General features: G+C 41.7%; 1 protein-coding gene across 1 annotated transcript in view; it reads left to right on the top strand.

Moving 5' to 3' along the window:
* LOC104077506 (uronyl 2-sulfotransferase-like) overlaps positions 1-11,054 on the top strand; it is a 34,869-nt gene extending 23,815 nt beyond the window's left edge. The window contains exon 5 of the mRNA XM_009578772.1: positions 10,774-11,054. Within this exon, the coding sequence (XP_009577067.1) occupies positions 10,774-11,054 (281 nt within the window). The remainder of the gene's footprint in view (positions 1-10,773) is intronic.
* The last annotated feature ends 3,058 nt before the right edge of the window (positions 11,055-14,112 follow it).

The following is a 14,112-nucleotide window of genomic DNA, read 5'->3' as shown; positions in this document are numbered from 1 at the left end:
TTCCTGGTTTCTGTCCCATTTTATCCTCATTCAGAGGTGTTAAAGTTTACATGTGCCCATAAATACTGAAATGGAAAAAGACAGCAGGTCATTTTATCTCCTGTTTTCTTAAGCACAAGAGAAAGTTTTGTGCGGTATAACCTTGAAGCACGGTAGTCATTATGTCAGGGCTAGTATTGTCATTAAATCAAAACAGTGCAGTCATCCTGGAAACTTTGATACTAGCCAGTCTCTCTAACGCTGGAATGAAACTACTGATTGAAACACTGCAGACATAAGACAATTTGCAGGACTAAGTGCAGGAGCAGTGGCTTTTCGTACCCTGTAAATCTCCCGTTCTCATTCATGGGTGTTTTCACAGTACTTTGCTAATTCCTTTAACCTGCAATAGAGTTAAGGCTACTGAGAATATACAAGGTGATAGATGGCAGAACGATGTGCGCATGCATCTCTTCCCTCTCAGCACAGTAATGCTAAATGTGAGTTGAATTAAAAAGGATCGTTGAGCAAACTCTGTTTCCTCAACGGATTGCTCTTGGTGCTGACGCACGAGTGAGAATGATCAAGGTGTGCTGGAGCTGATCATGTAAGTCACTGAAGATAGATGAGAGGTACTACGGGGCAGGCTGTCTTTGCTACTGGCTGGTGCAGATGCACGGGATGCGTAGGGAGGCCTTCGTCTGCAGAGATTTTGGTCTCATAAGTATGTGTCAGAAATGCCGTTTCTCCCCTCTTTCAGGAGGAAAATCTATTGCCTGGAATACAGAGCAAGTACATGCATGGGTAAATCTTGATGGTGTTTGAACAGCAGCTAAGCACCTAAAAATGTCCTGTATTCACTTATATTAACCTGAGCAGATTAAAATCACGCTGCTCCTTGAATTGGGGCCTGCTTCCAAAACCTCTCAGACATATAAATAATTGCTAGGGGAAGTCTCCTGCCACAGGTCACTGAGACACTACATCCTGTGATACAACCTCTGAGGTAGCCCACCTCACCCAAGTGCTTCAGTGCTCACAATCAAACGGGTCACACCAGACCTAGGGACTTTCTTCTGCCTTTTTCAAGTCCTCATCCCTCGCCTGTGGTTGTGCTGCTAAAGAAGTGCTGAGGTTGACATGAAGAGCCACTGCGTCTCTGTGTAACCTCTGCGACAGCATCTGCTTTGGAGCTTTCAGGGAGGAGCATGACCTCTCAACTTGCAGCGAACCCCAAGTTCGCAGACCAGGGCTGCAGGCTCTGTTACAGAGATGGCAAAAAAGCCTAGATGTGAATTCACCTTGGCTTGGGTTTAATGACTTTGTGGAAATCCAGCAGGAGCTTCGGTCACTGTGAAGTCCTGAGATAGCTAAATGTTTGGCTTATCTATCTGTCAGACTCTTCAAGGTCTGCTAGGTGCATAGAAATTTCTGTCTTTATGAGTGAGGACGCTCACCTTTCACGTGAGCTTATTAGTGCGGGCATGGAGGGGAGTGGTGGGTTGCCTGGGGCTTCCTGGAAAGAGGAAAGACACATTCTTGTTTCTGGTTCATAGTAACCTCGGGGGATGCAAAGACCATGGCAGCCTTAGGGCTTAGCCCTGTTGAGACATTATACTTTGCCTTCTAGCCTGAACGGTAGAGAATCAAGACGTTCCCTCTCCAGGAAAAGCACAGGGTGAGAATTGCATTAGCCACACTAGGAGATTACTCTCCTCTCCCAGGACTTCCAGTTAATATAATTCCCCTTCGTTTTATTTTTTTCTCTTGCTGAAACAAGTCTGCCTGTGTTAAACAACAGACCCTTTTCCTAGGTTTTGGCCAGAGGAGGAAGCCTTTGTCTTGATACCCTGGCAGCTGGCCAAGGCAGTCGGGCTGTGGGCCAGGAGGGGGTGAACTTGAAAGGAACAGTGTGTTGTTTCTTTTCTGGTAGCATTCTTCCTTCTTCACCAGTGCCTCAGCCCCTGACTGCCTTCAGTCGCTCATTATACACAAAAGAACCTAAGGGCAAAAGAGAGAATTTTCTCTTGACCGCCTGTAACTTGCAATAATAAGAAATAAAGCCATTTCAGGGCTTTCAGTTGTCTGTGTGCAGGCATAGTTGGGAGAAAATCTTCTTAGAACTGGCAACTTTCTCACAAGGGAGAAGAGAACTGATAGCTTTCCCCCCCCTCCCCTCCATTTTAATAGCAGCTTTCATACAGTAATGTACCTCTTCCAGTCCTGTATACCCTATCAGTAGTGGGTTTACCTTGGCAGTGCATAAATTTTATTATTGGCCATTACTTTAGTCCTAGTTAGTATTTTTGCTTTTGTTTCTCATTTCAGTAGTTATTCTTATATAAAGCAATAAGCAGTCATATGTATGCTCTAGGAAGACAGGAAGAGGCAGCACTTAGAATTAATAATTTTTTAAGGCTGTGTTCTCAATTTTTTTAAAAAAAATGTAGTGTTACTTCACATTCCTGCAAGGCCTGATACTGCAGGGTGGTGACCAGTAGGTTTGAACAACCAACGACTGGAAAAGGTAGCAAATTAGGTGTTCAGACATCTTCCAAAAATGACATTCGCACTGAGGTATCTCAAAGGCACTGACAAAAAGGCTTTCGCAAGTGGTGCTCCCGACTTGGAAGCTGACACGTGCAAGACGTTTGGAACTTGCATCTATGAAAGACTTACATGGACCATTGGGATGTTCAGCTTGGCTTCTTGTGTGCTGCAGGCCACACAGTTTCTCTTACTTCTGCACAGAGATCAGTAACTGGAGTTGGTTAAGTTATCCAGCATTGATGTAAAAATATCAAGTGATAGCATATCAACTCTTTTTGTTTTGTTCTAGTGATTAATCACCTTCACTACTCTAAAAAGCTGTGCCTTACTTCCAGTCCGCATTTCTCTGATTTCTGCTTCCAACCTTTCAGTATCCATATGGAAAATATGCAGATGCTGTAAACAAGTCACCTCTCAATCTTCTTTTTTTGTAAGCTGACCAGAATGAACTTACCATTTTTCTCTAAAGTGTCCCTTCCAACCCCAATATTCATTCTGAGGCTGTTTTCATACCCTGTCTGATTTAGGATGTGGTTACAAAACTGGATGCTATATGCCAGTGTTGCACTCATCAATACTATATATGGAAATAAAGACACCTCCACTTTGCTCCATCCCTCTTAGACATCTTAAGCTTGCCCAGCATGCCTCTTCCATCGTTTCCTTTTTGTGGACAAAAATGACAGATGGCAGCCTACTGTGACTCGAAGCACAAAGGCAAGATGCCTGCTCTAGGTTCTCAAGTTCCAGGCTATATCTCTGCAGATTTTCTGCATAACATACCTGTGGTGAAGCTTTTCCTGCTCATGAGTGCTGCTGAAATTTGTCTCGATCACTGCAACTTTCTGTTCTCTCTGCAAAAAAGTAATAATGTTAGTATCTGCGTAACCTACTATGCCACACTGTTCACAAGTGATCTGTAAGAACCTATTTTTAAATTGTGGTTTTGTCAGATCCAGATTTGACTGGATCCATTCAATAATACTTACACAGCTATAAAAGATACATTAGAAATTGCATATTAGCTGCAACCATAGCAATTCTTTCGGCAACTCGAACTAGAGAATCCTGGCATTTCCTCTGCAGATGACTTTGGTTTTGGCACCTCCAACTCAGTCTAGTTCAACTTAGAAGTTGCTTAACAGCAATAAAAGTACTTGACCACATTCTCATAAGAATCTGCCTTTTCCCTCTACCAATGTGGGTTAATTTTCAGCATTTTTTTTTCCTTCTGTGTTAACTTACCTTAACTGGGAATGAAACAGTAAAGTGTACCAAATAAAGGAGTCTCTTAGAAGGTCCTGTTGAGATTTGTTATCTGATCATGTGTGAGATACAGCACGTTTCCAGGCTGGGGCAGCAGCAGAGGCAGTGTGTGGTACAGGAGGGTTGGCTGAGCTGTCTCATACAGCTGGAAATCCACGTTGTTGGAGCCACAGCTCTGAACTGGTAAGAGCAAAGGCATAACACCTGAAGTTTCCAAGAGGAGAATTGGAGATTTCATGGTAAATACTTCCTGGCTGGAGAAGAGACTTCAGAGAGTGTTTACAAAGTATGGAGAAAGTTATATATTTGCATTGCTGAGTGTGTTGTAAGGCAAGTGTTTCATAATAGTGATATAAAGCCTTTAATACCTTAAGTAGTATTTCAGAGCACTGTTGAATGCACATCACTGTTACATTGTCCAGCTGACAGCCAGACTAGTGCAGTGTTGACCTCTGCAATATACTCCTAATATATATTACTTGCATACTGTAGAAGGATGTTTCTTTTGTTATTTTCAGCCTTACTGGCCCAAGGTACCTCTTACATTTATCACTAACATTATTCTTTTTTTTTTTTTTTTTCCATGTTTCTTCCTTGTTCTGATTTTGTGGCATGCCTCCTTGGTGTTTACATCCTTGAGCATTAGTAGTTGTTTGATTATTTGTCTTTCAGATTATCTCTGTGAGCTCTTCCTGACTAATGTCTGCCTTGGCATCCCTCCATTTTTTTCTGCCAGGTTGTCATTCTCTGAGCTCCCTGCATTTTGTCTGTGTTAATGTTAATAATTAAATTATATTAGGTTAACAGTGACATTATTCTTCCCTCTGGTTTCCTTATTCATTGTAGTGGTAAGAAAGAAGAAAGAGCATTGCTATAACTGTCTCACCTAGTTCAGTCTCTGTCATTGGCAGCAATAGTTTTGCAGTGTCTGTGCTAATTACAGTCTGGTGTATTTGCTCCCAAGGTCCCTGTTTGATAAATAGGAGATCTGATTTGCCTAGGATTGCAAGTCTCTCAAATTCTGGGTGTTTCCATGACCCCTGGAGAGCTGTCCTTTCAGAGATCCGTATCTGATATTTAGGAGACGGGACATTGCTACATGCCAGTGGGCTAGAGTTCTCCTAATCCCCTGGAGTTAGGAGTTGTTCCATGTCATCAAAGCAGCACAATAATTCAGGACAGAAATGCTAAAACAAAGCAAGCATTGCTATGAGCCTAGCATAATTGTCCTCAGTATGCACGTGAGTGTCTAATCTTTAACTACATGTTGTTAAAACTTACACCTTATTTTGTTGATGTGAATAACTGAGAAGAGCGTAAACTAGCGGTAAGGAGGTTAGTAATTGGGATTCATAGTATTTCAGACAGAGAAACCTAGTAGATGCTATGGGACAAATTACTACTTACCTTTTCATCAACTTTGGTTTTTAATACACTTCTTCCCGGTCGGTGACTCTGTTAGGTTTTCTCCACTGTCCCTGCTTTCCTTTAGCAAATGTGAGCCTACGCGAGGTGCTCAGTCGCGCAGTACAGCCACAGTGCACCGCATCCCTCCTCCCGTCTGGGACCTGGGACCTGCCCCGGGCCGGCACGCTCCTGAGCAGTAGCCCTGTGGCCGTCGGAAAGATGGCCCGTGAGCCAAACACATCAGTGTCTCATCTGTTCTCCCAAAACCATCCTTTCCCAGATATCCTTCAAGAGCCCAGCTAAAAATTTCGAGTTTGAAAAGTGGATCAATTGTGCCAGAAAGTTTTCTGCTGAGCTGCAGTTATATATTCTGGGGGGAGGTAATTTCTAGCATAGCCATCAGAGCCCTGTTTTAGCACCACAGCGATCGTTTGAGTGGCATATCAAGCAGAGGCCCTCGCCGATTCGTACGTCACATCTAACCACAGTGACATACATTTATTTCCATTTAAAACTGTGGAGAAGTAGGTATGTGCTGCAGCTCAGCTGCATACGATTGAAACGCGGGGCCTCCCCATGTAGTTCCAGGAAATGAGTTTACTATATCTGTGACAGCCATCGTGTTCGCACAGCCTTGGAGCAGCAGAGCTCGGCGTGGGGTTTTTCCACCGCGAGCGTTAGCCGGGCAAGCGCGCGGTTACGCTCGCCTGCAGCCATCCTGCGCTGTCTCCAGCCTGGCTCACCTCTCCCCGCTGGATCCCTGAGGGCGCTGGGCTCCCTGCAGCTTCATCCAGGAGCAGCGCTGGGGAGCAAGCCTCTGCGTCGCACCCGCCGAAATGGCGGGGCGCTTTAGAGAGCGTCACTCCGCAATTCTCCTTTGAGGTGGAGAATGCCTTCAGGATCATTTTGTCTAAATATGGCAATCCAAGGTTTTTTGAGCCACAAAGTATAAAAACCACTTTTCCCTATGGTTTGGATTGCTGCAGTGAGTAACGCTGATTTCTCAGTTTTTTTAATTTAAAAAAAAAAAAGTGAGGGCGGGGAAAGTAATGGTAAATATTCATCACTTGGTAACCCAAAAGAATTTTGTTTTCTTCATCCATATCTGCCTACCAATTTAATGTTAATTCAAGGCATGAGCAGGCTGCACTGGGAGGTTGAGTTACTGTATAGTACATTCATTTTAGTAATTTAAAAGAATGCCAAAGCAAACACAGTTTAAAAAAAAAGAACCCTAAAAAGTAAATGGTGTAGTTTGTTGCCCTCCATATGGTTAGCTGTCTCAAAGGTCATAAAATGGTGGTCCTTTGGTGGGACAGCTGGGTTTATGTAGCATATGCAGATTGTTATTTTGGCTTTAAGCCAGATCTACCTAATTTTTCCATTTTGCGTCTATGATGAGGAGAGGTGGTTAAGGTGACTTCAAGGGGCAGTTCTGTGATTTCATTCATATTCGTATTAAAGAGCCTTTTAAGAGTATTTAAGATTAGAAACCAGTCTAAATAAAATTCAAGTGGAAAAAAAGCGAAGTTCACTTGTTTTATCAAAAGGCTGAGCCTGCAGCCAGGCACAGCCCCAACTCGTGCCATCTGACAGCCAGCACCTCACAGCTATTTATGCACTGCAGTTACTGATGATTATACTGCGAGGTGAACCAACAGAAACCAGAAAATCTACATTGCTCCTGTAGCCTTCCAGAGCGTCGCTGTTTCTATCTGTGCGTTTGTATACATCTATAGACATAGGTGCTGTGCATAGAGCAAAGAAGAATTGCACACATCCAGGAATCCTCTATGCCATGACTACTGCAAATTCAGAGGAGGAGTATATTTTGCCGCTTTCTTGCTGCCCGCCACAAGGGTGGCATGCAGCACCTGGCCGCTTTGGCAGATCGGGTGCCGGCGGGCTGCTCCCCGCCTGGCACACCACCAGTAAATTCCCCCTTGGCTGGTCCTGCCCCATATTGACCGCCCCCCCAAGAAAACAGTCTAGCGCTTTTCACCTTGTCATCGTTGGCAGCGCTCCTGGGCCGAACACAAGTGCCTCTCTCTGCTGGGAGGAGCAGCCACCAAAGGGAGCTGGAGCTGTAAGAAGTGGCTTTTCCCGCTTAGAGTCCTGGAGGGACCGTATAAGTGAAGAGCTTTTTCCAGCGAGGTAAATGGAGTTTTCTGTAACAGAAATAACCTATGTAAAATAAAAATGAAGTTGGCAAGCAGTATAAAGGCTTAAGCTTAATAAATGCAATATTTAGTAGTGTGTATTTGCTGCTGAGTTTGTAAAGAAAACCAGACTGCAAAGCTGGCGGGAGCTACCAACTGAGCAGCAGAAAGAGGAATGTCTTGAAGTGCTCAATAATCATAAGGCAGCGGTTGCCTTCTCACCCAAGGACAGACTGAGTACAGTGTCCTTCCTGGAGTGTATTCGTCTAATACCCATCAACAGTAACTTGAACAACTGACTGAGAATTTAAAAAGATGAGACATTGGTTAGTCTATTCCGGTCTACGGGTAAAGGTGGTATAGGAAAGAATAAGCTCTTGGGAAACCCAAATATTTTCACCAAAAATATTTAACCCCATTCACTAGCTACAGGTAGTGCTTTCTATGCTAATGTCTATTTTAAATGCAAGCATTTCATGATCCTTCCTCTACACTTTTTCTTAGCTAGATAGAACATTAAAGATCGCTTCTTTATTTTTAATTCAGTTTTTGTATATTTTAATCATTTTAGTCCTATCTAAATAAAACTTTACAAATTGATAAACTGTGAGCAGTCAGTAAGTATAGAGCATATATCACCATACATCACTGTAATTAAAGAACAAAGAACTCTGTGTACTAAGTTCTTTAATTACTTAGATATATGAGTAGAGACAGAGATTTCAGTGTAAAGAACTATGAAGTTTGGTGTAAAAGCTCCTTTTAATTACAGAGGAGCATGTTTTAATCGTTAACAACTAATGAAAACCATTTCTCTTTGAGAGAAGGAATTAAAAGTAAAAATGCAAAATAGAATTAATGCTTTAAATATTTTTTTTGTGATTTAGAACAGCATTACGTTTGGTAAGCTAGTCAACCTATTCTCTCTTTGTATCATATTCTTCCTACATTTCAAATTACTCTGCTGTAATTGGTAAGCAAAACTGAGAGGGAGAATACCTCTTTCAGATATAACTTTTTTCTTCTGCACCAGATGTGTGTGACGCAACGAAGTCAAACAAATATGAGAATGTCCAGCCCAGCAGCACTTGGTGTCTCGTGTAGTACTATTAAAATGAATGGCTTTCAGTTGTTTTTCTTTCATTCCTTTACTCTGAAGTAGGAAAATGTGTGTCCATTGTCTGAAGATTAGAATGTGTTTATAGATGTAGATGCCCTAAGCTATATGAACATTAATCATTTAAAATGTAAAGAAAGTAGTTCATGTTCACATAGATGTGCTCTACCCTTCTGTTGTACTTTTCAAGATTTAAAATCATGTATAATACATATTTTTTGTCTAAAGATCATTGCTGTTGTGTTTGCTAGCTGGACTTACTCATCTTTTATTACCTCTTGAAATAAATGGGTTTGCCTTTGGTTAAAATTCCTCTCTTCCCTCAGAAGTTTTTCTTGATTATTTCTCTTGGTTGAAGGTATTGCATGTGGAATCCCAAGAACAACTCACTTTTCCTACTAGGAACCATCGATCCATCCCTTGGCCTTACGTGTAAGCGATTGTGAAAATGCGTTTCTCTGTAGAGCTGTTACGTATGTGTTAGCTTTGCTGGCAGGTGCTTCAAGACCTCAGTTTAGACTGCTCACGTGAGCAAAACTCTGCCCATGATAAAATCCCGTTTTGATTCACGGACTCCTTCTGAAAGTGGTCACTGCCGCAGGGACCCGGTTGGAAACATGAAATGTTCTTTGTTGTCTGCTTCCTCCTTGTAAGTTTTGTCTTTGCTGTCCTTCATGGCCGGACGCTTTTGAATTCCTCCAACTTGCAGAATTAGGTTTCCATATCAAAATCCAGCTCTTCTTCACTGCAACAGTTTATCTATGTAGTCATGTAGAATATGGGGATTTCTGTTTGGCATTTGAGGCAGCGCAAATAGAGGATATAAATATAAGGAAAGAATGAGCAGCAGAAGCCAAGAGATTATCCTGGAACGAAAAAAAAACAGTTCTTATGCAGACCTTGCTTGTAGCAAAGAGCAAGGAAGTGAAGTAAGGACTGACAAGACTAAAATTAATCTATTGGTTTTAGAGTCATGGAAAACAGCTTTAAGATGTCCCCCAGTCAAGTGGCTTCCCTCAGGAGAGAATCAATTAATCTGCTCTTAAAATCTTCCAGAGATACGGCTTTTGTAACTTGTATGCTCTACCGCACTGCCTAACTATCCTTGCCATGAAAACAGTTTTTTACTAACATCTAACTGGCATCTTCTTGCTTCCATGCAAGCCCATTCATCTTGCCGTGTCTGGACCCAGGTGTATTCTAAGGCTATTATTGTCATTTCCATGGGCATCACATTCTCTCTGAGTAACACATGAGACTTGGATTGGAGCACTGAGGTTTCAGAAAACCTAATTATAGAAGCTAGTACTTCATCAGTGTAACATTCATCTCCACTTCTCCTAAAAAAAGTTGCAGTTACTAGAGGGGGATACAGTGATGCTACAGGTCAGTACTTCCAGCTTTTACTGTTCTCTTCTTCACAGTTGACTTTCAGTTACATTTCTGTCTTGGAGAAGAAGAAAATACTTAGGATGCTCTGGCAGCCTGTTGCCATCTGGTAGAAAACAGCAAAATGATTGCCTTGAGAGTTTGCTTTACACCTTGTTCAAATACATTAATCTCCAATGGTAGAATAATCTATTGAGGGAGGAGGCAAAGAGGCAACTCAATATTTTTGTTAGTAACTCTAATTCTTTATCAACAGTAAAGGTGTTTTATTTCAGTTTACCAAAGCAAAAGTTGTCAGGTGAAGAGAAACAGACTGAAATCTTCCAGTCCCAGGGCACGACAGGAAGATTACTCTAGTTCAATTAACAGGTATAACAGGACGAGAAGGTCAACAGGCACATTTGGTCTTGAGGTGCCAACAATGCTTCAGTGCTAGCCTGAGGTGGATTCAGACTGATACGTATCTGTTTAGAATTGAACAATAATAAGGCACGTAGGAAATAATTTATTAGCTCAGCTCAGCTGTGTGCTGGATGTATACTTCACATGCATCAGGCAAAATTTCCAAAGCTAGGCAAGATTATGGGTTTCTCTACATGTAGTTTATGCTCATAATTGGTATGACCTAATTTGCATTTGCAGATAACCTTTGCCAATTAAGATCCTTGGTGATTATATGCAATGCCAAATGCCATGTATGAACTTGCCATATTTAAACATGCAAGTCTAACTTCAAACATCTACATTGTTTCATCTCTCGCTAAAAGTAAATACATTATTAAGGAGACAGATTGAGGTCATTTGTATCAGTAATGCAGTAGGGCCATGCCTTAATCTTTTTTAAAAAAAAGTTTAGGTCTGGTCTCATTAATCAGCACCCACCATGTTGCTTTTTTTTTTTTACAGAACATAGGAAACTTGGCAATCTGACTGTGACAGTGAAAAAGACCGTCCCCTCTCCAGAAGCAATACAGATCCTCTACCAACGCATGAGATATGAATATGAGTTTTATTACTATGTCAAAGAACAGTTCCACCTGCTAAAGCGCAAGTTTGGACTGAAGTCTCGTATCAGGAAACCACGTCCCAGACCAGAGTTCTTCATTCCTTCTCCCCTGGAAACAGAGGAACCGATGGACGATGAGGAAGATGATGAAAAGTGGCTAGAGGATATCTATAAAAGGTGATGGATGGAAGAACTATTCTTTCTCTTCTGGTGATCCCTCCAGCTTTCTTAAGATTTTTTTTAATTATTATTAAAAGTAATTTCTTAAGGAACTGAGTTAATGCGCAGCAGCATTTGAAACAGAACGAAAGAGACCATTCCCACATGCTGAGGCCATCGGGAGATACCTGGTTTTGCGGGTTTGATTCATTGTATGGTGTTGGCTCTATAGCATCCTTGCTATAGCATAGTTAAGAGAGAAGTATCTACTGTCTATCACAAAATAACTTTTGGAGTACACAATAGTCGTCCAGGCACCTGCAAAATGTAAGAGAATAGATTAGGTGGTCTTGCAGAGTAAATTTTACAGGCTCTTTTTTCTCTCTTTCTCCAGAAACAAGTCTTCATTGCATAACACTGCGGCATTAACTACCGGCAATGCGGACTATGGGCAGTGAGCCATATGGGAAGAGTGCCTCTTTCTGCCCAGAGCACACTGCTATCCCAGTGGTACGGCCAGAGCCACTGCTGTGTCTGTGCACATCGAGGATAACAGGCTCAGAAAGGGGCTAGATAATGCCTTCAGGATTACCCTGTGCGGGAGGAGCAAGGCTGCTATTCTGGCAAATTAATATTAGTGGACATAAGGCAAATTACAGGAACTAGGTGTTTTTGGTAAACCCTTCTAGTTCATAGAGTGGAAAAAGTTACCTGGTCAGTGAATGGCAACCACAGACGAAAAGTGCAAGGCAGGGTTACCTAAACTGTAGAGTTTTGTTTCTGCAGTTGAGTACTTTTATATTAGACTCTGAAGGAAAAGGTGCAGCGTACACTTTTTATGTTCAGGAAGGGTATTTGTAGATTTTTATTCTTCTTATGAGTCACAAATCCAAAGAGATACAGAAAAAGTCACTCATTAAAAACATAGATGATCTGGAACTCCTATTAAGCATGACTGGTATTTCTGTGATTGCAGAATTTAGTTGTTCACTTCTGAAGCTGAACACAGCTGCCCCACCAGCGCAAACACCAAACGCCTGCTTTTAGCATGGCTAGAAGTAAAATTAACAGTATGGAAATACACAACTTCCCTAGTTGAAATACTTCAGAATGAGAAAACAAAGAAAAGAAGGCGGCTTACTCTGCGAAACCAAAGCCGATTCAATGATACGTTGTTAAGAGAGTCACTGTGAAAGTTTGCCCTTAATCACTAGAAGTAATATCGGCAAACACTAGAAAGGGGATCAGTGGAGGCTGGGAGGGGCAAGGAGAATAGCTCCGATATGTGACATGCTGTTGTCTTTAAGGTGGATGTCCCTGGGGTTCCCTGTGACATGCGGGCTTGCCGGCTATTCGACAGCCCGCCGGGATTGCTGGTGCAGAATTGACAGCCCTGCGCGCAGCCATGGGCAGAGCTATTTGGCCATCTGCTCCATAGGAGAATAGGGAGAGCTGGGGGTCTTGCTGAGGCCTTGGCCTCTTGTGCACCGTTGTTGCCAAAGGAAGCTGGACTAGTAGAGGGTAATAGCAATAAATTCCTGTCCTAGAGCACAGGAAAGAAGCAGGGCCGAGGAGTTGCAGCTCCTTGCCAGGATGAGTCCCAGTAACACTTCAGGGGCAATGCACCTCTGTCTAACTCACGTCCTTTCTCAAACATCTGCTGGGCAATTTCTGCTTCCTATTCTGCGGCTGCCTGAGCAGCGTGTCTGCCGTCTGCAAGGTCATACTTCCGTTTGCAATAACAAGCAAAAGTTATTTTGTGATGGACAAGGCGTATAAACTCGAGCTAAGCTCAAATGTACGTTCCAAGGGTTTCCTCTTCCATGAGCCTGCTGAGAGCCAATAAACATTATGGCACATTTTCATCACCAGTCAGTCTTTACTGTACCTACATGCAGAGAACGAAAATAAAGAAGTGTAATCGTGTTAAGACAAGATGCTAACTTACAAAAAATATTAGGTAGAAGATTCTGTTCTCATTATTAACATCCCAGGTTGGTGGTAGCAATGCACTACCATGGGGGAGCACGTTAAAGAAAGCTGAAAATGGCACAGATAACAACTAACATATTAGCTAAAATATGAATCTGCTGCATTGTATATTTTAAGTGGTTTCTATGAAATTACATTGAAAGAGTAATGATTAGTTTACACACTGTGGAGTTGTTATATTTTGGAAAGAAAACTAATATTCTCACCTTTCTGAAATGCTGTTTCAATCCTTTTTGCCAACATTGTAACAGAATAATCAGTCACTTAACACATTCACCCTTCCTGCAAGTTCACTGCCGCTTACCATAAAGTCTATTTTTATCTGTTTATTTAATGGTATCTTCAGCCATCATTACTTATAACCTAAATACAAATCCTGTTTAATGATTTACTCGCTAGGTTTTAATGTTGTTGTATTTTTCGTAACAATCAACCTGGCCTCTCCTCCTTGAATGGTACTTCATAAATTTATCTGGCACATAGCGTCTAAGATTCCTGGTCCTACGGCCTATTTGTCTGTCATGAAATATATTTTACTTAATTGTTAAAAGGTACGTTTTAAGCTGGTTAATCTTTGACTTATTTATTGAAACACATTCCAAATTCTAAGTTGCTCAGGAAGAAGTTGATTTAAATGATTATATTTTGGTCTGATGAATATTTCTTATTCCAAAAAAAAAATCATTGTTTGTAAGCCTTTAGCCCACGACAGCTTTGTAGGAAGTGCCATGCATGTACTGGTAAATCTTTGTGGGGGGGAAAAAGGTGGGTGCCTGACATTTATGAAAGTAAGAAAACATATGTGTACATTAGCTTAGCTATAAATGAAAGCAACGTATGTTTTGGGATAAAATATTCTTTAACTTATTCACTACCATCTCCTGAAATATAAATAAGCCATATGACTCTCTATTTTTCGGTCCAGTGATGTTTAAAAATAAAACTTGTACATTTCTTCCTAGTGCCATAGTCCACTTGCTTACGCTAGTTTTCTTGCCTGGGTACAGCAGCTGTGGGTAAGATGTTGGAGTTGCACCTAGCAGAACAGGATTGGATACGGCATAGTTTATCGTCTAAAAGTCATACTT

This window comes from Fulmarus glacialis, unplaced genomic scaffold, assembly GCF_000690835.1.
Source record: "Fulmarus glacialis isolate BGI_N327 unplaced genomic scaffold, ASM69083v1 scaffold9845, whole genome shotgun sequence".
NCBI classification, from domain to species: Eukaryota; Metazoa; Chordata; class Aves; order Procellariiformes; family Procellariidae; genus Fulmarus; species Fulmarus glacialis.
The sequence above is the reverse complement of the archived record's forward strand: the minus strand, read 5'-3'. Positions and strand labels throughout refer to the sequence as shown.